This window comes from Saccoglossus kowalevskii, chromosome 1, assembly GCF_978046115.1.
Source record: "Saccoglossus kowalevskii chromosome 1, keSacKowa6.1, whole genome shotgun sequence".
Taxonomy (NCBI): Eukaryota; Metazoa; Hemichordata; class Enteropneusta; family Harrimaniidae; genus Saccoglossus; species Saccoglossus kowalevskii.
This window is the reverse complement of record NC_140641.1, coordinates 15,340,650-15,366,510: the sequence shown is the minus strand read 5'-3', so window position 1 is coordinate 15,366,510 and position 25,861 is coordinate 15,340,650. Positions and strand designations below refer to the sequence as shown.

At 36.2% G+C, this 25,861-nt stretch overlaps 1 protein-coding gene across 1 annotated transcript; it reads left to right on the top strand.

Annotated features, from left to right (window-relative positions):
- The first annotated feature begins 12,116 nt into the window (after positions 1-12,116).
- On the top strand, positions 12,117-13,645 carry LOC100376062 (putative G protein-coupled receptor 101). Its single transcript, XM_002734677.4, has one exon. It carries the CDS (start codon positions 12,126-12,128, stop codon positions 13,560-13,562), a length of 1,437 nt encoding a protein of 478 aa, XP_002734723.2. The 5' UTR covers positions 12,117-12,125; the 3' UTR covers positions 13,563-13,645.
- The last annotated feature ends 12,216 nt before the right edge of the window (positions 13,646-25,861 follow it).

Here is a 25,861-nt window from a genome sequence, read left to right as displayed (position 1 = left end):
ATGGACCGCCCATGGATGTCGTGACGCGTTCGAGGCATTTACTATCCTAGTGCTTTTACATTTTCCAAGAATAATACACTACTCAATAAGATGAATCTGCTTGGCAAATTGTCTGGAGGGAACCCATTATATTTACTCACGAAAACACACATTCAGCGGGGGTGGCAATATAGTTAAACCCAAACAGAAAGTTAAAGTTGTTACAGAACGACTACTACATGTTCATATTGATATCGATGTTCTCCCAGTTAATTTAATATATGTGTGGGTTTCTTTTTTATTTAAATATATCGCAGTTTATTCTATATAGTCAGAAGTTGTTACGATTTCAAATCATAATAAAGAGTTAAAATTACATACCACAAAGAAATTCTGTTCTCAAGATATGCGTTTTTGACAAACCAAATACATTTCTTCCTGACTATGGTTCTTAAAGATTCACTTATATGTGTATCTAAATATACATGTAAAATAACAAAATAAAGTAGCTGGATGTGGTGGTGCCATATTTCTGCAGACTCCCCCCTCAAAAACGAGAAAACAAGAGTGACAATAATACCATGTAGAAAAAACAAACAAATTCACCTAATTTTAAAATTTCCCCACTTTTCAAAATAGAGTTTTTTTTTGCTTAATTAAATTAATTCGAGCTCGAAAATTCAATCACACTGTAACATGGCTGATCACTGACCTGTTTTCAATTTGTTGTGTTCTAACAATTGTTTAACTTGCTAATGTAAATTGTCCATTTAGTAATGATAATTAGGTGATTCAATAGCTTAGAAAACAGAGTATCACCTAATAATATTTGTTTACATGTGAGAGCACCTGGGGTTCTTAAATGTGTTCCATATTGAACACACGATGCAGTCCAAAGGTTGTTAACATATTCACAATTGACAAACAAGTGTCAGAGTGTTTCTTCAAAATTATGACAAAACGTACAAAGACCAGAGGCTGTAAGAGGAGGTCTCATGTGATGTAGCATGGAGTTTGTGTATAGAACATTATGTGTTATTTTCCACTGAAATTCTTGAAGTTTTGTTTCAATGGTGACAGAAAATGTTAAAAGAAATATTTCTGTTCATGCGGTGTCTTCAATGTGAAACAACCGGGTAAAGACAAGTGTAGCTGGAATGAAATAAAAGCTAGACAGAAACCTTCGCATTAACTTGCATTTTAAATAGTTCAGATACATGAATTTATCCTTAATGGTTATAGGTAATTGTGGTCTAGCAATATATGCACAAGCTTTACACTCACTTGATATGGCCGAGATTATTCCCCGCCATAGCAAAAAATGGTTTTGCGTCAGACCAATAACTCTCATTGCCTCCCTGTTTTTAAACTGACCAGTGGAATCGTATAGATCACAAAGGCACACAATACCCTTTGAGATAAAATCTTAAACTTTTGTTAGAATTAACTTTTAAACCTTTATAAGAATTTGTTGGTTGTTCCAATTTATAATATTTGCTATTGTGTGTTCAACCTCGTGACAATGAATTTTCCACAAGTCTTATGGGTAATTAATTTATTTTATAATTACAATTAAAGATCAGAGAACCCTCAGCAGGAGATAGGTAGTGTGCTAGAATATTTTTCCAAGAATGAGTCTCGTTTTTATTTAGAAATGATTGTATCCATTTAATTCGAAATAAGTGATATATAGCAAATATATCGAGCACATTCAAGCCGCCCTGGCCATAGTTTCCAATCAAAGTATTCCTGGCTATTCTGTCAGAACCTTTTCAAATGAATTTATGTAGGCGATTATTTAGTTTACATATATTTTTTCATTTTGATGACGATTAAGTTAAATAAGTATAGAAATTTCATAGAGATTTCATAATTTGAGCTTTACCAATTAGTGTAAGATTTTGTGTCGACCATATCTGCAAACATTTATTTAATGAATCAAAGGGGCGCTCAATATTTTGTTTATATGTTAATATAAGGACAGAAGTCATTGGCCAAGTGACCCCAAAAGATTTACCAACGAGACCTAAAACTACCAAGCCACATGGCTTCTGTCTTGTCATAGTTCACCTTTAGGCAGTGAGAAGGAATGAAAAGTGCTGAGCAGCGCAACTGTATTTTCAAATGATCCAAGATCTGATAAAAAACATGTAAGGTCATCAGCGAAAGCTTAAAGCGCGGTGGTCGTCGCGCTGCGCATGTGCGAGATATATGGGTCTCATATAAACAATATGGCGACTTTGACTGTTGCGCAGATCAACGAACATGAACTGAGACGTTTCCATGCTTTAATTAGATAATTTTCATGTTATTCGAAGGTATCAAGGAGTCACCGGCGGTAATCAATGCATATCGCGCCCAGGTTAAACCTCATACTAGGCGTGTGATTCCATTTGAAGAGCGCATTGGATTGTGGGAAAATCAATGTTTATCAACACAAATGTCACACATGCGCAGCGCGACGACTACCGCGCTTTAATATTTGATTTCGCAACCAGAAACATTGATCCCACGGATAGAGTCATTATGCCGCAACTGGGTTAAAAGCAGCTCTGAAGACAAGGTGAAGAGAGCCGGCGAGACAGGGTCACCCTGTCTCACACCCCTGTTGATGTCAAAATATCCAGTACTAAAGCATTGATTCCTGACACAGTTAGATGGATTGGAATAAAAGGTTTTATCCAGTTTTGAAGGGATGGGCCATAATTGAAAGTTTTAAGGGCGTGGAGCATGAAAATCCCATTCTAAACTGTCAAATGATTTTTGGAAGTCTATAGCCACTAGTGCGCCTGGCAGATTATTGTCTTTTGTGTATTGCCAATAAGGCGTACAGATTCGTCTATATTCCTACCATTTATAAATGCTGTTTGGGTTTGGGAGAACTTTGTCCAGCCTACGTGAAATACAATTCTGTCTGTGTTAAGTAATGTAATGGGGCGCCAATTACGAATAAATCGTTTATGAAAGCCGTATTTAGGCAATTCGCAACCATGTCTCCAATCAAGGGCCAAAACTGGCGATAGGAGATTTATTTTTTGGAAAAGAGTTTAGTGCTTCAAGAGCTTCATGTTAATAAATATGTTTGCATTCACCAATGGTCCAGGGTGAGTGGACTTTTTCAACATGTAACACATATCATTGATAGATTGCATAATGATCCCACTATATTGGGAGGAGATTTTAACTGTACTCCCAATGCTAATGTAGACAAAGCTAACCGCTCTGAACCACAGCTCACTCTTCAACATCTTTGCAACATATTGTCCGTCGATTCATGCTTGTTGACGCACGGTGCATTCTTCATTCTTCTGATTGATGCATTTTATATCTCGTAAACTATTATATCAAGGGTTAAATCATCATTCGAGCTCGAAAATTCAACCACACTGTAACGTGTCTGTCACTGTCCTGTGAAACTACTCATAACATTTAAGCGGGGGAGTCGTCACCTACGCATGCGTCAGATAGCCATAGCGTGTCATTGTTTAAAAACAAGCGTCTACCCATGAACGTTTGTGTTTTTAGCATGTGTTGTTATCGTCGCTTGGGACTCAATTACCGCGCGTGTGCAGGTGAGGACCCTCCCGCTTTAATCACACGAATACTCAGAATCCGGTATGGCATCTCAATCTCAGCCTCCTTCAGAATCAAAAGTACTGTAATATAATAAATGAGTACTGGTTAAAATGGCGTCGAGAAAAAGCTCGTTTTGGGAATCTGTGTGGTGGGACATTGGTAAACTTGAAATTCAACAGCGCGATAAACGATATTCCGCTAAACTAGCAAACATCTACAAACAGAATAAAAACAAGTTAAATAATGAAACTAAATCTACCGAACAGTAAATAGTTAACAATCCTGCACTGAATAACAAGCTGAGCAAAAACAATTTATCTTCTTGAAAAGTTATTAACAACATAATTTAAAGGAGCAGCTCTAAGGTCACGCTATAAAATGTTAAACGAAAGTGATGCCCCAACATTGTTTTTTTCCAATCTTGAAAATGATGACGCAACTAAGTAACCGAACGGCACAGTTACTAAACTATAATACGAAATGCGCAAATTAGCATGGGACTTTTACAGCGACCTTTATCTAGTATCTTATGCAGTGAATACTTAAAAACCCGCGTTAAACCAACCAGAAAAGTAATACTCGTTATTGATATCATTTTGTTACTTGTCAACACATTTTTATACTTTTTCTATACCTGCGAATACAAATTTGAAATTTCGTACCTAATTTGTAGTAACTTTCAGATTAACTTCAGTAATGTTACGCTCAATCGCGCCCCAAATTGCTAAAGTGTGAAAAGCGCACACTTTCCGCAATTTGGCAAAACTTAAAGTAAATCATAATGATTAGAACACTGTAAAATGTTATAATCCATGCAACAATGAATTCAAAACTGTTTTTAAATTGTATGAAGGTCACCGGCTTACGGCGTCCATGCTGAATATTGAAGCAAAAAAATATTTCCTGAAAAATTTTTATGTGTTCCAAATAAGAAGAAATATTTTATTTCAGCTCAATTACTTTAATAAAGAGTTATTGTACATTATGTTGATACATTTTGATGAATATTTGCAGCTACGGCTTCAATACCGTAAAAGATTTTGGCCCGATCGTCAACAAAACATCACGCGTCTCCAGGGCAAGCGACCAGTGACGTCACCGGGCGCGCTATTGTACGAGGTCTGTGATTTGTCTCATTGAAATCTCGTTACATAAGCATTGGTTCAGATGTATTTGGCGAAAAAATACCGAATCACAAGTACAAGAAAACCTAAAAGAAAAAAAAATAATAATAATAAAAGAAATAGCAAAAGTAAAATAAATATATAAAATAATATAAAATACAAGCCGTACATTACATTGCACCTAACCTAACAATTGATTGACGTGGTCGGGAGTGTTTCGAACAGGCAGTGTAATTAGCTGACTGAATGGCTGGCTAGAGGTATTCAGAGTAATGTGTCCACATTAAAATCTTTCAAAGTGAACTCGCTCAAGGCACAGTAATTGGAACCGCAATTTTAAGTCAAATAATACACTGCAATTATATTTCGACGTGTGTCGTGCTGGTCAATACATACAGAATGGGAAGATGTTCATAATGCACTGAATTGTATCCTTGAATATTGAATATGATTTTTGTGTATATAAACGTTTGTAATTTGCACATCAGTGTCGGTAGTGCCATTCAATGTCTATACAATGTAGGCACATTTGGTATTTCAGTTGAAAATAATTATGATGGGGCTTTGGTTTGGTGAATGATAGTTTATGCGTGATATCTATATATGTCACGATATAATAAGATAATTATGAAAGTAAATGTATAATATAAGATCATATGAAACATTTCCAGAAGTATGATTTAACTCAAACATTCTACTGCCGACCTTCCCCGTGTACAAATAAATCACACATACACCGAATTGTTATGTTTTTCACTTACTCAAGCAGATATTAAAATGTCACTACCGTAGTGACAAGTAACAAGAGACGACCTTAACATGACTTTAATCTGAGGCTGTGACGGCTGTACAACTCGCATTGTGCTTAGAAACTTCTCCTCCGGTTAATCAGGCACGACAAATCGGACATGACGTCCTTCAAGTTCTCTTCCGCTAATCATGAGTAAAACTAAAAAATCATGTTTTCCAGTATTTCATCGCAGTGACAAGAAAGGTAACAAGTCCACCGGGACGCCTACGTCTAATTAAAGTATCGAGAACAAACAGTAAAAGTAACTATTATATTCAGTATGCAGTATGAAATGCCAACTGAAACTACGCATTCTCTTTCATCCAATTCGAGTGTTCACATGTTGCTAGTCACTTGATTAATTTCGAGGTCTGTATTAACGATCTGCTCAATATTTCATATCTCATCAACGGTAACCTCGAGAGATGAATGGCATTCAAAGCGCGTTTTTTTTTTGAAACTGTGAAACCCGAGTGGGTATTCATTCTTTTCTGTTGCCTGGGGTCGATTAGGAAGGACATTGTTCCTGACGTCATGTCAAGACTGTGCTTTGAAGATTTTCCACAATCTTGGTTTGCGGGTCCGTGTGAGCTTACCACTCTATATTACATGTTTACTGAATTCGCAAGTGGTTACAAAAGTTACCTGGACATGATTACATAATGGTAGTTGTTGTGTTTTTCTTATTTTTTACGAAAGGACGACACAAAAGTGTCAAAACTCAACTGAACTTTGAACGAACTTAATACAAATGACCTATTGTTGACCTTTCATTTAATATATTGTGTGCTTTTTCACTATTGATGTATGATTGATCTGTCAATTGACAATTATTTGACCATTGTTTATTATCTGTCTTATGTCGCCATCTATTGAATTTACAAAGACTTGTGTTTGAGATTGAGATCGGTAGTTTTGTTCCAACGTTGTATCGCTGAATTTGTTTAGAGATTTGGGATTTGATTTTCAGTTTGAAATATATAATATTGATTTGATAAATTTATGTTATTGTATTACAACTAAACCTGGACCAAGTGTTCGTTCAGCGGAGACGCACATAAATAAACAGATAACTGATTTTAATGATTTTTTTTTCGTTGTATTGTGTGAAATAATTTATAGTACTCGGATTCCGTATTGTTGTTGAATATGACATCGTACTTTGGTTTTCGATTGAATGAGACTTATTAGTTTTATTTAGTTTTTATTAGTCCTGACGTTGAATAAAGTGAGGCGCTAATATATTGAAAATGTAACACATGATAGACTGAAGTTTCAGCAAAACTAGAAAACCAGTATTTTATTGAACACAAATTATCAGCCCGGATGATAAATATATCAATTTTGAACATGTGTAGTTGGTGGCGCTATATTGATTTACGTCAAAACCGTTGACAGAGAACAATTGGTGGCGCTGTACTGCAGATGTTAGTATCGGTTTACTTTGCCATAAGCAATGGATATGTCCATTTTGATTACGAGTTGCTAAGATGCTTAAAAAGTACAGTAATCTTTTTTTTCATCATCGCCGATTCTGACGTAACTTTAAAATCTGGACTCGTTTCCCCTCACATTCAAAATATGCCATATCTAGCACACAAGCCATGATTCGCGCATATAGGTGACCTATTGGCAGATTTTATGGGCATAGATTGCAAGGTTGTAAATGTTATATAACGTAACGCATAAATGATCATGGTCAAAACATACTCTTTCATACATGTCCGTTTGTTTAGTGCATACCATATTAAAAACAACGTGGTTGAAAATGTTTCACATTCTATATAATATCCAAAATCAGGCATCAATGCCATTATTAGTGAAGAACAAGTTGAACTTTTCTGAAGTGGCGTTGTCAGTATACTTACACATTGCAGGATTTTTTAAAATCATAATTTGACATACGGTTTGTTAAAAATTCATATCGCTCCAGGTTGATTGACGGTTTATTTCTAGAGAAACATTTTCTTGAGTACTTTAGTTATTTGTGTGTTAATCGTGATGTTTCTTGTGTAATAACTTAATGATGTAATTTGACATTCACTATAAGTATGGCTGTTACATATGAAACAGCAGGGTTGCATGGTGCAATTAATATTCTGATGAATACATACACTGCTTTACCCCATTGCTGGGGTATAGGTACTGACTATTAAGACGTAAACTTCAGAAACTGTTTTCATTAGTTGAAAAACACTATCACTCACTTCTACAATTCCAAATCTTGACACCTGGACAAGGTCTAAGTTCAGAAATGCCGGATGTCGGTATTCACATACCAGACTTCAATCTGTTATAATAAATGTAATAATACCATTTGTCAGCCACGGCTTTTTTCAAAGCTATGATCTGTGCTGGAACTGGTATATTTGAGATAGTGTAAAACGTTACTGTAAGTTAGATATATAGTGACTGTCATCACGCACAACTGTGGGTAGTTTGTACTAACTTGTATTGTTTGTTGAAAGTTTGGTAAATTTCTGGATATGCTTAATACATTCTGAATACCTTGATATTTATATTCTTTTTATTTTTTTCTCTAAATTGCTGTACAGTTTGATGTTTTGCTAGAGTAGTATTGTTTTTTGTGTACAGTAAACCAAACGCGGAATGATGAAACAAAGACATATGCAAATTAGCTGCCGGGAGGTGAATGTATTCCTTAAACATGTACAGCATTTTAAGATTCTCTGAAATTAAAGTAAATTAGACATTCTAATAATCACATAGTGGAAAACATTCCTTCAAAAAACAGATACAACAGACGGAATTTAATAATGTCCAAAATAGTATGCCATTAAATGCTTTTTGGAGAAATCGATATCCAATGTTACAAATCATTGACAATTCTGGGTAACTTATAGTGCTGTGTGGTATGATCCTCGTATTGCCATGGTCAAGCCAAGTGCAAAGAAATACATCTATGTTCCGACCCTAATTTGCATATTTAGGTCATAACATAAACTTGTATACCTGTCCTATTCAGGAAATGTTAGAACTTATAGGTTAATATATACAAAATATAAAAATATTATTATTATTAAATAAGTAAATTAATATATGCAAAATAATATTTTTATGTTAACTGATATTAACTGACACAAAATTTTGAATTGACATACATTCTAATTTTAGCTGTGATGCCGATATTTAGATCATTTTAAAACGTAATTATATATATAACATTTCATTATTTCAAATGAGACGTAATTATGGAATGAGATTCCGTTTTATATTCATACACATTTAGCCATGATCCCAATGGATTGAGTGTGATTAAGTCTCATGATCGTATTCAGTCAAACAATTACCAGTTACATTTTGATTCTTGAAGAGTTATGAAGATATAGATATAGCTGGAAACCAAATTTGAACTTGGCTCATCTTTTTTGTCCATTCACTTGAAAATCGCGTTTACCCAAATCATTTTCGTATGCATGTACAGACAGGACTTGGTCTCATTAATTTACTCCCCGGGTAGCACTTGACTCGAAAATTGTGGTGTATAAAAATGTAGTTTCATTAAAAATAAATCGCATTTGACTAAACGCCACGCGGATAGAGTTGGCGATTAGCTTCTAGTTGCGATGGAAAACGCTGAAAAACATTACAATGTTAATCAAAAAGAATTCAATTACCCTTATGTGCCAGGAGAGTAGCCCGATGTTCGGGTAATTTTAATACACGTATAGGTACTGAATCTGACTATATCTATAATGACAACCCTCTCTATGTTATCAATGACGTAACATATTTGGATATACTATACCGCGTTCTCTAAAGACGAAGTAATTAACACCTTGGACCATTCCATTATAACTCCATGCACATCTTTTAATTTTTAATGTTAAAAACGGGGCATGGGGTTAAGGCAAAAAGTGGTGATTTAACGTGTCTTTCTGATGTTGAAGTTACTGTAATTGATTACGTAGTATTCGTTAGGTCATTATTTAAACTGTTCAGTTTTCCCATGCTACTCAGATAAAATTAGGTCTACTATCTTATAACAAATTTTTAATATGAATCTTAAATTTGGCGTCACCATGGATACGAAACTAATTATCGTCTACTTAACAGAATATGTTTAGGCATCTCCCAAAATGCTTCAAATTGTGCACAGTGCTGGGAGTAATGTTTCTTAAAAGTGTTGTGTCAAATACGCATATCAATATAAATGCACCTGTAATTTATAATGTTAATGCTATATATGATATAGAAATGTTTCAGTCGAAACCTAGATCAAACTGGCTTACTAATGTTAAACAACTATTATTATCGTGGAATATGCAAAGAGGTTTTGGACGCACAAGAGGTCGCGAATTTTTTTTAGTTTTTGTTTCTTAATTAATTGAAATATCGTTTTTATTTGAATTGGTATGGTGATATTTCAACTATGGATAAACTAGATATTTCAAAACTCGTCTTGAACCCGGCAATATTTATTCCATGTATATGTCCCCGCAAACAGATTCTCTTATCGTGTTTTCGTTGCCCGTTTTCAGCGTCCCAGGATAGAAACCGACTGGAAAATTAATATTGAAAGTCATAAAAAAAAACATACATTCCACAAACAATACATTCCAAGCTATTATTTTACATTGCTTTTATTTAATAAATTCATGAAATTGATGGTATGGTTGACATTCACGTACTACAAACCATGACAGCATTTTTGTATCATTACTTAAAAATGAGATATTAATATACAAAAACCTTGTGAGGTTTGATTACCATTTCTTGTTTGTAAAACAGTATGTTGGGGTTGCAGGCCTAGGGCAACAATAAAGACCAATGTATACACAAAGAATCCTCGCAATTTATTTAAGTTATGTGAAAAAATATTTAAATTTTAAAACATTGTTCAGCTCAATGTGAAATAAAGAAAGCAAATACGAGATGATGTTGCAAATGCAATCTTTCTTACAAGATCCAGCAAAGATTACAACTGAAATTTAATAAGAATATAAAAGAAAATCATTTTTTTAGACATCGTTCTCCACAACGTATGTTCCCTAAGCGGGTGTACTCGTTTGTGTTTTTATTAAGAATACTGCACTACAAATGCTGTTTTAAAACAGAAATCGTAGAATTATCTTGATTTTATCCTCCTCGGCGACCTCCGCGTGAACTTGTCCGTCATCGAAGTAAACTCGATTCACCTCAAATTCAACTTGTATTAGAAACGTTATGGGTTCTTATGGGTGTTTGGTTTTCGCCGCTAAGAATACATAGCATCATTATATGCCTCAATGAAACTGATTATATATGACTATTCCCAAGATACTTGTACTTATGATACAAATAAACACTGCATTGTACATATTGAACGGAGCAATTTCAGTCGTACTTTATTCGAGCATATTTCGTGTGCGTCATTTTCCCATCATTCATCTTAAGCTAAGTGCAACGAACGAACGAACGAACGAAGGTATGTTTCACATAGTATGAGATTTATTCGGATTCCTCGTGTTCGAATATACGTTTAATTTCAGCAGGTTAATAACCACCATACGTCCATTTAATTGAGAGGCACATGTTATAAACATAGTAATACATACGTGCATATGTTTTTCAGACACATTTACTGGTGTTATCTTCTTACAGAAACAGTCCTTACAAGATTGACATTCTGATACCGTAACGGCGATATTTAAAAATACACCATTAATTAATTCCTACTTTATTGTAACTTGCCCGCATTTCCCGAACCTCGAAGCTTGTTGCTATGAATTCAAATCGAAAGAGCCTGATTTAACTTATCCGAGGTTATGAGACGACGGTCATTTTCAGAATGTATGTTATACACTATACGTTTAGCGCCAGCAACGTTCATTCTCAGTTCAGTTTCAAACAGATATACCCGACCTAATCTACGAGCCGGTTTCCTCGCATATCTCCTGCATCTATAATGATGGGTTTCTATGGTTACTAAGCTCTCGACCGTAGCATGTCTCTATTGGGTGAACATCTGCCAATTTTATAGAGTAATGTGTTCCTTTATATACGATATACTGTGAAATTATCCCCCACATTGCTAGTATTACTGCGTACCATGCATAAATTAGTGTATATTTTAACAATTGCACACGACATTTGCACTGCATCGTCCTCCTCGTATACTTAATACTTGTTTATCACGTGACTGCTCCGGAATTTCTCGAACAATTGGAACGATACTGGCTAGAATCCGATTCAGAGATGCGACACCATGATAAGAAAATAGGGACTGCTAATGACGTTTTTTGTATTTCGATGTAAAATATTATTATCCCCGGTTTACCCGCCGTGCGTGTCACGAAAAGGTGCGGCGGCGCCTTTACGATAATCAGTTCTCGCGGGAGAGATCATCATCTTTTGGTGAGTGGTTTCTTTCTCCCTGACGTCATTCTACACTGCTTATGAATTCAGACGTTTTGATGTACAGCTTGGCGTATCAATATTTACTGTACTGCCTGCCAACGACGCTAGGTCTCAGATTCTAACCACGCACGTTGATATCAAGAACTGAACGCATTTGCCGCGACTCCGCAGGAATCTGCCAACTGAAGTAGGTCTGCCGTGATAAGGGACATGATACCTTTAAAACTCACAGCTGTTTACGGTAGCGCTTTGAACAGCAGGGGAAACTCGCCGACAAGAACATTGATTTAATCGAGATGGAGTCAACGACGGAACTAAATATACTTGTAGAAAACATAACGACGATAATGAACTACACTACTATCGCCGTCAAATCATGGAACTCAATGCACTGTTCCGACGACAACAACGCGTGCCAGGGTAGAATAGAGATTGCATTAAGAGTAACGCTGCTGGTCGTTCAAATTTTCTTGGCGTTTTTTGGAAATGTATTTGTGTTGCTTGTGTTATATCGGAATCCCAAACTGATGAACATCGCGAACAAATTCGTCTGCAATTTACTCGTCGCTGATTTGTTACAGTCGGTAGTCGTCGAGCCTTTTGCCATTGTGTCATCACTCCATTCTAGGTGGATCTACTCGGAGTTGTGGTGTAAACTGTACGCCTGTCTGACGCATGTCTTCGCTTTCGCTGCGGTATATACCATAGTGATTGTTGCCATAGACAGATATCTAGCTATATTACACCCATTGTCATATCACAGTAGAATGACACCTACAACGAGTACGAATCTGATGATTGGGACTTGGATATTGGCGATCCTGCAGAGTACGCCACCGTTTTATGGATGGGGTGAGTTCGGTTGGCATCCTGCCAGAGGTCTGTGTACTGTACTTTGGTTTAAACATACCATATCGTCGTTTTCTTTTACAATTTTCATTAGCTTAACGACTTTCTTCATTCCTCTACTAATCATGTTTCGAGGATATTGGAAAATATTTCGCGCTGCGTACAGACAAAACTCCATCCATCCATTGCCAGATTTAGATGTACCCAGGAAAAATCAAGAGATTAAAACAAATCCACAAAAACCCTTTTTTAAACGACGGAGCAAAAGACGGTATAAGAGAGACATGAAAGCAGCAAAGGTGGTCTTTATTGTAATGGGATCATTTGCAACGAGTATCGGGCCTTATACTGTGGTCAATCTCCTCGAAGCAAGCCAGAAATGGCTTGGAGACCGGCCAACGCTTGTTCACACCATAACATTGATTTTACTTTTTTATCAATGCTGTGCCCATCCTTGCATTTACGGATATATGCATCGAAGTATTCGCCGAGATCTTGTTTATTTGATATGTGGATACAAGTGCCCTTGTCTACTTCCCAAACCGAGGAAGGACTCAATCATGATGAACAGGCAAAGCGCCGCCTACACGGACGAGTGGCGGACTTCAGGGGCAACTCTTTCTCATATTCCCTCACAGCTTTTTCTTGAGAATAGCGAGATGATGGACAGGGAACTGATGGCCAGTTCTGTTCCAATAACGGACGAGAAGGAAACCAACCCGTCATCGTCTGTTATAAATAAGCCGAGCAACGGAAGTAATGTAACGACCACCACCTTGTTGGATAACGATGTCGCCGAGGCTAACGGCGATACTGTATACAATATATGCGGACGATTGAAGCAGAAAACGCCACAGATACGTGTCCGTTTCTCTGATGCATAGATTGGTGTGATTGAAAGATATACTTTGTTCGAAAGTTTGGAGTTATCAAACTCCAATCTGAGAGAGAGAGAGAGAGAGAGAGAGAGAGAGAGAGAGAGAGAGAGAGAGAGAGAGAGAGAGAGAGAGAGAGAGAGAGAGTGGGGCATGCATTAATTAAAACAGTATCTCGAGCAGTATTTACTGAATAGTTGAGAAAACAAATCTTTATTAAGTGTCAACCTTGAAATTACAAAAATGCCCAATTAAAATGACGTTTAAGATAATAGCTGCAGGTATAGACATCTATGGACATTTTACGATTTTCCAATTACAAAACTTGGTTTCTAGACAATAACACACGTATGTTAATTTTACCATTTATATTGAAACTCACTCATCTGCCACAAAATGTATGGATACGGCATATGCATGTTACACAGAAATTTACATGACGTATAGGTGTTTCGTTTCATGGACTATTACAGCCTTAAAGTTATATTATATCATATTTGGTAACTCCCAATATATTACAAGCATTGATGCATACAAAGAATGACTCGATTATATCTCCATGATAAAATTGCAGATTTCTATATGTGTTTCTTAAACTTGATTGTTTTTTAAATAAATATACTTCATAGAGACCAGGTTTCTGCGTCTAAATCCATTTTATCAACTGCGATAACCACGCGACCAACCACGAACCCATAATAGTCAGTAAAACATCAATTCCATATCATAACTCGGAGACAGGCACATCTAACGACTTTGAACGCATAAGATATCTTAATCTCATTTCTTTTTATTTCTTATGTTAAATTGCATGTTGCGCCCCTGATTCACGTAATTAAGGAATGGCATCTCGATATCTCAAGGCCGCTACGGAATTCAAATCACTTGTGCATTATTGACTGACTGGCTGCCTGTCTTGGACTGTACTAAATTATATTCTTACTCATTGCGACCTACACTGATAGTTAACATTCGAATCGATTGATATTGATGGCGTCTCAGTCAATACATATGATGGGCTATGAGCGTCTTGCAGTCTTTACTTAATAGATCAATCATTATGTCATGGGGTTGCATCATATTGCGTTATCGACGTGCCAGTAACATCGCCTATATGGCTACACTAATAACGTATCGAATTATATAAACAAGATACCCCGACTATTTCAGTATATTCTCGCTTACACGTTGCCACGATTGCCCATATAATATAACTCAACACTTTTCATTTAGTAACCAGATTTTGTTTAATAAGGTGACATATATTTTTACATGAAGTAGTAGAGTTTGCTCTTATTTGAGCATCGTATGAACGGGGTGTTGATATGAAATATTGTCCAAGGCATTTTTTTTTGCGCTAGCATGAGTTGATGGGATTTGTGTTTTGCTTTTTTGCCGAGGGGAAAACACTTCAATAATTTCAAATGAAATAAAAAGGTGCCATGCTAGTGCGTCTAATACGGTCACCGAATTGGATTATTTTCAATCTTTTCGCAATTATGGTAATTGCTTTTGGAATATAATGTTTCTCATCGGCTAGCTCATTTCTCATTGGTATTCAACTCGCCTTTTTATGCTTGAATCACACGTCATCTGCGAGTGAGTATGATCCGACGCGATGAGCTCAAATACACTTACGATGTTAATGGTTATTAGCTATAAGGCTAAGTAAATAGATTTGTACGCCACTTTATATCTCAGTTCCTCGTTGGATGTGACGCCGATTTGATTCTCTCAATTATTGTCCTAATAAAAACAATGGCGACGGGTCTTTTATAATTTCGTGTTAAGCTCGCTCAAAATGTAAATGTAAAAAAATAATAAAATGAATATAAATCACAATATATGATACCTGATCATACTCATACTTCCATAACCTAACTGTTCCGTCACCGTATATGTTGAAGTCTACAATTTAAAAATATAAACAAACACAAAATATAGCTGAGGGCAGGTTATACTCTATCGTATCCATACTAGTTATTATGGTCTTATGGGAAAGGTTGTTTCAATCGTTATTGAGTACATATACAATGTGAAATGCATCGAAAATTATTTTTCTTAGTATTTTTGTAATTTGTAAAGAGCGAGAAACAAGAAATATACAACACACTCGGCAAATTATATATCAAATTCATTTTGTATTTGTTCCTCGCTAAATATTATATTAAATCGGAATCGTAATTTGTGTGCACGTATTCAAGACTTCAGGAAGCGTTTTTTTTTCTAATTTGCATGATGGATCGTCGTTCCAGAAAGCCCGTTTACTGACAGTATGTGTATCTTTGGAGAGATTAAAATATTAAATGTTTCGGGACGCATTTTGTGCTGTGAAATCGAATTGTGTATTAAAACGATGGTATATATCCGTGAGATATTGCAACTATTATAGGAACTCGACTAAGTGAGCGTACAAGTTTAGATTGGAATGGTGCCTCATTTATATAGCGGTGTAAAACACAAACCCTTTTTTAAGTAATATATGACACTACCAAAAATATTCGAATAAACATAACTATAAACGCATAAAGTTGTTCACGAAATTAAATGTAAAATCATGAGCACACTGATATATTGGCGTGGTTTGAGATTGTTAGCCAGAATGTTAAAGATCCAATTGCATGCGTGCATGGACCCATCATAATACTGTACTTCAAGTTGCCTTACATATTATAATGATGTGCGCTAAAACGGTGCGTTCCCATCAGTCGAATAGTACCACCTGCTTTTTCCCATTTATCTGGGCAGTGCTTACGGATAATGTACGAACACACGAACAACATTTCGCGTAAATCAGTGATATCCAATGTCTGACCACGTTTGACAAACCCATTGTGATTCGTTCAGATTCAGAAATCCTGTTCATATTCTTCTTCTAAATAACCTAAGAGCTTGTTTTCATATGCCGCTTTTGTGAGCGTCGTCGAGTTCCGACGCGCTAACCTCACCGTCGATTTCCTTCTATTTTTCAATTTCTTCGACAATTTGAGGTATGAATATATTATAGACAGTGTATGCAGTTCATTTCAATATCAAACAATAACGGGCAGCAGGTTTACGCTATTGCACGAGTATGCGGAAATCGATCATCATTACATTGCTTTGCCACGCGGTGCTTCCGCCTATCCCCTCCATTGGAATTATACTAACCGAACTCCAATGCTACAACCAAAGGAAATACATACATCTTATTAATTCAGCAATATCGTGTTTAAACCATCAGTGGTATGGTGGCCGAAATTTGTTAAAATGTGCTTTTAAGTACGATACTTAACAACAAATACATACATTTTGCTTAGTAACGTATTCTATATTGCAATCAATTAAATAACTGGGCGAGCCTTGCTTCATATTCAATTTAGACCTTATTTTCCGTGACAGTGCATGCAGTTCATTCCAATAATGATCCGGTGACCTGGATACGTGTAGGGTTATTCAGAGAGCAATTGATATCACTGACAACTGTATCAAATTGTTCACTCGGGTCAAACATTTCAAAATACATACATGATTGTTCCTATAGCGTGTTTTTTTTTTTACATTCTACCACATACTAAATGCCAACTGGTTAATATATGTATTTCTTATAACGAAGGCAATATGTTCGAGTTTGTGATATCGAATTAGCTTTTTTTTACGTTCTACCGCATGCTTAAATTCAAACTGGTTAATATAACATGTATTTCCTTAACAAAGGCATTACGTTTTTTGTTGTTCTATCGAATTAGCATTTTTTTGTAACAGCGTGTTCCGTACACGATTTTTATTGCTCATTAGTTTTAGAATTTATCAAACTACAACTATTGTATTGTATATCATATTGAGGACACTTTTGCATTTCATTAGCATTTTAATGAATATATGTTGAACCTACTTATCCAAATGCCGGCACCATGACTGAAGGCACATTGCAATCCCTTTCAATACGTTATAGATGAATGTTTCGGGTTTACAAGAGTATACTCGTGTTTTTGCCACGAAACATATTTTATGTGTAACGTTAACAATATAAGGCCGTGCCGTGTGCAAGAATTCCTGCATGGTTGATTGCATGGCATGAATACATAAGTGGAAAATCATACTGTCAAAAAAGGACAATATCTCTACATTACCTCATACATACAAAATAACCACTAGACATTTTTGACACGTCAATAATGGAATATTCAGTGTTCACCGCGTGCCATCTACCATGGTACACACCTCGCTATCGGCATATTTTTAGAACTAAGTCGTGTATACACTGCTTTTTGAGACGTCTCCAGAATGTCACACTGGGTGCCTCTCCACAGCATTAGTCTTTTGTGACGCTGGCAATACACCGTGCTGTACTCATTGACAATAGTACTCATATTTTGGAGAAATTCAATAAGATTTTATGTTAATATTTGTGTTCTTGCTCTTAACGACAGTGTTTACGCGCGATTTTTTTTCATTTTTTTGGTAATGGTCAACACAAAACATTTTTTTAATTGAGCTGAACTGAAGCAAGTGAGCTTAACTGATAAGAGAAATAATTGCACAAAAACAATGAATGTTTTCCAGCCCAATGTTTTGCCTATTAATTTCGGTGAATGTTATTTCCAGCGGATTTCTATAGAATACGTATACGAATTTCATCAAAAAGCCAATCCCTAGTTTTGATTAAAAAAAAGACTTACCATTTTAAAAGGCCCAAAAGGTCTTATAAACGAGATAATGAAATGTTAAACTGTGGAAACCGAACGTGATTCAAAAACAAAACACGACAATGCAATCCAAGGCTGCGCCTTATGTAAACTTCCAAGTCGCAAATGACATGACAAGAATCAGGACGGGCCCTAAAGCATTAGATTCATTAAACGAGTGAAGTAATTCACTACACGAGTTCGATATCCTGTTTATTTCATGTATCCATTTCACATCTTCTAATGTAGTGATCGTAATTTGTGTGCACGTATTCAAGACATAGTAGAGCGTTCTGGTTCATTTGCATAACAAAATCGCCGTTCATGAAAACCGATTACGTGAGATTACTTTATTGCGATTAAGAAATATAGTTAGTCGCGAAGCCATCACTATATACACCGTTTCATAGGAACATTATTGCGAATTGTTTAGTCAATTCAACTCTCTACAATTTCCCAAATCGTGAGAAATCGCCACCAGACTTGGGTAAATCACTCTGTTATCTGTTATGATATCTTTCACCATCAACATTAAGGAGAACAACATGTAGATACGAAGCTTAAAATAATAAAATAACATATCCAGTGTTAAAATTTCTCAAAATTACCCCCAAAGTCAATTTGAACTTCTAATTCAGTATACTCAAGAACCCAACAACTACACTGTAAATCTGTGTTTTAAAATATGACACATTTTTTCCCCACTTTAAAATCACTTTTAAAGGGGAGCAGAGGTGTGGCTTTTGACACTCTGTACATGAAATCTGAGATCTATGAATGGATTCTGTCGATAAAAATAACTTGTATGTGCTGCGAAATGCCCTAAATATCGGGTATAAAACGGGCTGTGAAGCAGACGACAAACTTCCGCTTTTCCTGGTGTCATTTCGCCTCTAGAGGGCCAGTCAAATGACGTCATCAGTGAACACTGATAATTGAACCATTCATGCTAGTACGCCAATCCCATAGAAATGCTACTATGAAAGACCTTGTTAACTGACTACTTAAAAGTTGAAACATGGCGAAATGTTGTGCGCATGAATGCCATAACGATTCATGTTAAGTTTCTCGAAATCCCAAATAAAAAATCACGTTGTTGGTTGCGAGAAATCGGCGGAAGAACTAACCTGAAAGTGAAGACAGTACAGCGTTCTGGCTATAGTAAACAGTGAGTGAATAAATATTGTACGAGTTAAAACTAAATGAGAAATATGCTAATATCACTTGAACCACAGTACTCATTTTGCCCAACTTCCCAGATTTTAAACGATCGCTTAATTTCCGACCGCACTGTATTTTCCGACCGGAAAACGACCACATTTTTACCGTTTTTTTTCTCTCGCTCGTATATTGAAAACACCGACCGCTCGCCCAAACACTGGTCACCGGCACAGGAGTAGTCAAAATGTTTGGGGATATACAACAAGTGTTAACTATTATAAATTCTGAACGGCTCTTCAAATCTATACCACTCTGTATCGTTCGCGAACAACTTCATCTGTGTCAAATACTAGAGTCGGTACAATATTGTAAACAAATGCCATGATATCTCAGTCATATCGCTATTGTATACACTACCTTTTTTATTCTTGTTTTCACAAACGTTGAATAGCCGTCAAACATTCAAATATATTTTAGTTTTTAACTATCTATAATTATATGCACGCACTTTGACCCTTTGACCTAGATTTAATTGGGATGGAATATTTTATTTTAAACAATATTCTGACGTTACTTACTGCCCCCAAAATGTTTCAACACAATTGCGGTATGACTGTCCGATTTACAAGTGTATTGGGTAATATATTAATAACCATTCTCACCAATCGCTAGCTTAGGAGCGAGTAGGAAACAAACAGCCGCAGGTCGCCCAGAAAGGACTGAGAAATTAAAAAGATTATATTTCCACAAAGTTAAATAAATCTGGCTGCACCAAAACCTTGGAAACTAGTTATAATATTTTGCAAAAGACTGAGTGATCAACGACATCATTTTAGGATGCAATTGAATTTTAAGTACTTTCATTGCGTAACTTACTGCGCGGCGATGCTGACTTCAAGTGTGTGTTGACCGAAGTTTGACCCCCAAGTCACGCACTGAACAGATGCGTTGCCTTAGCAATCATTTTCTTTCATGCTCTGCGCGTCGATCTTGTAAAATTGTTATTAGTTCTGATACCCCAGACCATTCGTCCCGGTGTTATCGCTATCGCCACACGAGACTCCAGCTTGTCTCCTATACAATTTGACTGCGCACATCCAGAAAGTAGATGTAGCTGTGATTGGTGGAATACTAATGAGTTGAGTGTCAATCAAACGCCCACGCTATCTTTAGTAAACAAAGTCACGTGACACGCGCCATTTTAGTTTTGATTAGTTCATCGGATCGGAGTGTCGGTGCTCGCCATCCATAAATCGTCAATTGGAAATGGCATATTTTCATCAAACTCCTTTTCAACATCATGGTTGTTAATGTCCGTCACGTCGCTAAGTACATTTGAACTGCGGTCATCATTGCAAATTGAATGTGAGAAAGTTATGGAACGTCGTTTTGAACTTGAACGTGGTCGGGCAGGCGATTTCAAGGCAGCACGCTTAACCCTTTCGTTCACAGGTTGGGAGATATTAGAATGACTGACAATTTCACGCCACTGTTTTACATTATTGGCGGATTTTTCTGCGCTATCAATCTTTCTCTTACAAACTAGACATAGATGAGACGACAGAGTCGCTCCTTTCACAACGTCGCACTGGATCAAATTGGAAAGACGATTTCCATAAGTTATCCCTCCTGCTTTTCCTGGCTTGAATAAATTCACACACGACTTTAACTGTCCACAAACTCGAAGACTACACGAAAACAGTCTACAATAGTCGTCCGCAACAATATGTATGTATTTCTTCGGTGTACTGATGCACGAATGCACCGTGACACGGTGTTTCTCGGGTGTCGCCATCGCTGAGAATGCCGCGGGCGCAATTTTTCACCCAACTCGCGATTCTGTTTTGCATCATTTTATCAATATTCCCTTTGACAAAATCGCCGACAAAAGCACCGCTTTGCTGATCTTTTGTTCTATAATTCTTAATGCAAACACCGACCCTAGTAGTAATTAGTAACGTCGCCTAGTACATATGAACGGTCGTCATTGCAAATCGAACATCCTTTTGAAATTTGGACGTCGGGCAGGCGATTTCAAGGCACCGCACTTAAATATTAGCAACATATTTTTCTGAGCGGTTGTTTATTCTCTTTCAAACGAGACATAAATGTGACGACATAGTCGATCCCTTATCCACCGCTAAGAATGCCGCAATGTTTCGTTCGTTTTGCAACATGCCACAAATCGTCAAAAAAAACACCACTTCGACGGAAGCTTGCGTAATAAGGGGGTTAAAACAAGAAAACAAATGCCATGTTTAATACATATCGACCTGTTTTACTTGCGAAAGATAACGGGACATGAACTCGTTTCGTGCGACTTCGCAACCGAAGGAACACACCAACAACGTTGAATTTACACGCTATCTTCCAAATATGGTATATTAATTTATTCAGTTGTTTATTTAGAGTGACGTCCGCGGTCGAATGCGATTGGCTATCGATGTCAGTGCAAAGGTCATATGAATATTAAAATTAAGTGGGCGGAAGGAAAATTGTATAGGAGACAAGCTGGAGTCTCGTGTGGCGATAGCGATAACACCGGGACGAATGGTCTGGGGTATAGTTCTGACGGTGCTGTACGGAAACTTGTATATTTTGAGGTCGTTTACTTAGTGCGCTGCTTTTCTAATTACGCAAATTTGTTTACAATGTTGTACTGGCTCTACAAATTTCAACATTGTAATATATTGGTTTCATAATAATTACGCAAAGTCAGTTATTTAATATTGGACACAGGTGAAGTTTCCTCCGCGAATGATACAACGTGGTATAGATTTGAAGAGTAGTTCGGAATTTAATAATAGTTAGTACCCGTTGTATCCCCAAACTGTATCACTCACAACCACTATTTCGATCACTACTATGCCAATGACCAGTGTTTGGGCGACCGGTCGGTGTTTTCAATGGGTCGGTGAGAGAAAAATTACGATAAAAATGCGGTCGTTTTCCGGTCGGAAAATACAGTGCGGTAGGAAATTAAGCGATAAGCGGTCGATTAAAAGTGGGAAGTTGGGTGAAATGATTACTGTAATGATATTAGCGTATTTCTAATTTATTTTTTAACTCAAACAATATTTATTTACTCACTGTTTACTATAGCTAGAGCGCTGTACGTGTCTTCATTTTCAGGTTAGTTCTTCTGCCGTTTTCTCGCAACCAACAACGTGATTTTTTATTTGGAATTTCGAGAAACTTAACATGAATCGTTATGGCATTCATGCCACAACATTTCGCCATATTTCAACTTTTAAGTAGTCAGTTAACAAGTTCTTTCATAGTAGCATTTCTATGGGATTGGCGTACTAGCATGAATGGGTTCAATTATCAGTGTTCACTGATGACGTCATTTGACTGGCCCTCTAGAGGCGAAATGCCCGTTTTATACCCGATATTTAGGGCATTTCGCAGCACATACAAGTTGTTTTTATCGACAGAATTCATTCATAGATCTCAAATTTCATGTACAGAGTGTCAAAAGCCACACCTCTGCTCCCCTTTAAGCGATTTATAATTAAACACAAAGTGTTTTTCTTAAAATCGCATATGAGTTATTTTACAACACTACTGTTTTGAAATAAAACATTTTTACTGTTTTGTGATAAAACATTTAAAGTGTTTATAAGCTTGTCACCACTTTAAAAACACTTAAAGTGTTTATAATCTGCATAATTGCGAGAAGTGTATATTATGAAAACACTTTTGGTGGAACATTTCAGGGATGTTTTTGCCCATAACACATTAGAAACACGTTTTTAAAAGTGTTTCCACCAGAAACATGTATATAAAGTGCTTATTATCACAACACTTTTAAAAGTGTTTTCAGTGGTCACACATTTCTAAAGTTTTTTCACCAGCAACATGTATAAAACGTATTTATTATCACAAACTTTTTAAAGTGTTTCTACTAGACACACATTTTGTAAAGTGTCACTGGTCACACATTGAAAAGAGTTTCTACCAGAAATATGTATTGAAAAAGTGTTTATCATCGCAACACTTTGAACAGTAAAACACAATATTGACAAGTGCTCGTAACAGATAAACAAAATGTGTTTATATTGATAACATTATCATTTTTGAAAACAAAATATATCAAATGATGCGTTGCATGATGAGGCACTTTGCACTATTGTACAGTCATAACAAACGATAAACAAATCACATAATCAAGTAAGAATGTATTCATAAATATAAACATTAATAAGGTAAGTTCGAGTGTAACATTTAAGAAAAACAAACATGTACATTTCTTGTAAAGTTATTATCAAACGCGTGAGTAAGTGTGTTTACTAGTACTGAAATTCAAACCTTTCGTAGATATAATACCCAATATTTGCGAAAATTGACATTTCAAAACAGATTAACTGAAACGAACAATAACATCTTTGAACCCTTTCAGCAGTAACCCATATTAACAGGACAAAATTAATTCCCAACATTAGCAGTTTCATCTTGTTCGCTCCGATCGCTTCTCTTAAATTCTCAAAAGTATAATATTATCAAAATGCAGTGAGTAATGTTCAAATAATTATCATTATTGTTTCAAACAATGCGATATAAGATGAAAATATTATTGTTGTTATAAACTAACGCGCATGTAATGAGAAGACGGGAATATGACTACAAACAAATTGAACTGGAATTTCCTGTTAAATTCTGCAACATTTCTATGATTTCATTTGGTAACTCAGATCTTGATCTGGGGGTGTTGGCATGGACGTGATGGAGTATGGAATTCTCTGGTCCTGTAAATTCATGAACTTTATTTAATCAGTTATCCCGCACATGAAGAAATTAATGGAGGCCGCTTCAAATATCAATGTAGTACACAACTGCCGACGCTGGCTTTATCAATTACAATTTCCACACGATTTGTAACGGAGTAACAATATTATCGTACCTTCAGATTTGTTTAGAATAGCTTCCGGTTCCCTTCTTTCCTCAGAAATTCAAAAAAAGACTTCATTCGGTTCAAGTTTTTATTGCTTCTTCAACGAATATGACACCTGTCCACACACTCCCGTTAGTATAATTCAATCATGAATGAGCGTGCGCACGACACAAGTTACCAGTTACTTGAACACGCAACATACAGTAATGTCAGCCGTCGTTTAGGAAAGGTATCTCAAAATATTTGCAAAGAAGTAGCAAACTTATTTATCGTTCAATATTTGTTTTCATGTTGTATTTATTGTAGTAATTAAATTACTAAGTAACAATTGAATGGTTATGTATTATTAGAGGCTTAAAGGAGCTCGTTTAAATTAAGCGACAATTTGCACAGGTGCGTGGTAATCACCATAATGGAATTCATCACCGAGGCTCCGCCAATAGAATAAGAGCTGTTAAGAAATTGAATCTAATGATTATATTACAGGGAATGATTGCCTGTCTGGCGCACCGTCGTCCAGCTTACTAACTCGAACATTGATAACAACACCGTGCATGTTTAATTCCATCGGTTATTAAACTTGTGGCAGGTACATGGTATGCACACTCGCAAAATACTAAAATCGGTGAATTTATCGCTACATGCACAGTATGACTTGCTGCCAAATTTGACGTGTGTGAGAATTTTTTCCCAATAAATATGCTGCATACAGTCGATAATAAGTATTGTGTCTATTATAGATTCACACCGTAGACGGCATACAAAAGTGTCCTGTATATAATCGGGTGTTTTAGGTTGAAACATTGCATGTTTGTTTGTTTCAAAGAAAAGTGCTTTAGTTACTCTTATGATATTTTGTACATGTCATATATGTAAACACTTATAAAACATGCATAGTCGGGTGTTTTACCTTGAAACATTACATGTGTGTTTGTTTTAGGAAGTGCTTTATGATAAAACAATCTGTAAGAAAAGTGTTTTAGTTACAAATGATGACATTGTGTACATGTCGTATACATAAACACTTATAAAATATGCATAGTCGGGTGTTTTACCTTGAAACATTACATGTGTGTTTGTTTTAGAAAGTGCTCCATGATAAAACAATTTAACAATTTGGAAGAAAAGTGTTTTAGTGTTTTACTCTCATGAACACAAATGTGTATTATACATCAACACTTTGAAAACATTTATAGTTTGGTGTTTTGGGTTGAAACATCGTTGGTGATTTTGCTTTTTGAAGTGGTTCAAATTTAGCATTTTTCGAGAACAATACCATGTGAGAATGCTCAGATGTGATTGGAACTACAACTACCGTTCACCAAATGCGGATTATAAAATCCGTTAGGCCACGAGGTACTTTGTTCACCACGTGTCTCGATTTTTAGTTGTACTTGGTAAGACCATATAGGTTGGCGCGTAACATAAAATTATTTTCTGGAGGTAATGTCATGACCCATCGCATCATTACGTCACTTTCGGTGATTGTCTAGTTGGCATATATACCATAAAGTTTACTCACGAGTCCAGAGACTTTTCACTCAATTTTGTATAAATGTGGATGCATTAGTCCTTAAATGTTCTAT

Coding starts and splice junctions, on each gene's coding strand:
- LOC100376062 (XM_002734677.4), top strand. CDS start 12,126: ATGGAGTCAACGACGGAACTAAATATACTTGTAGAAAACATAACGACG.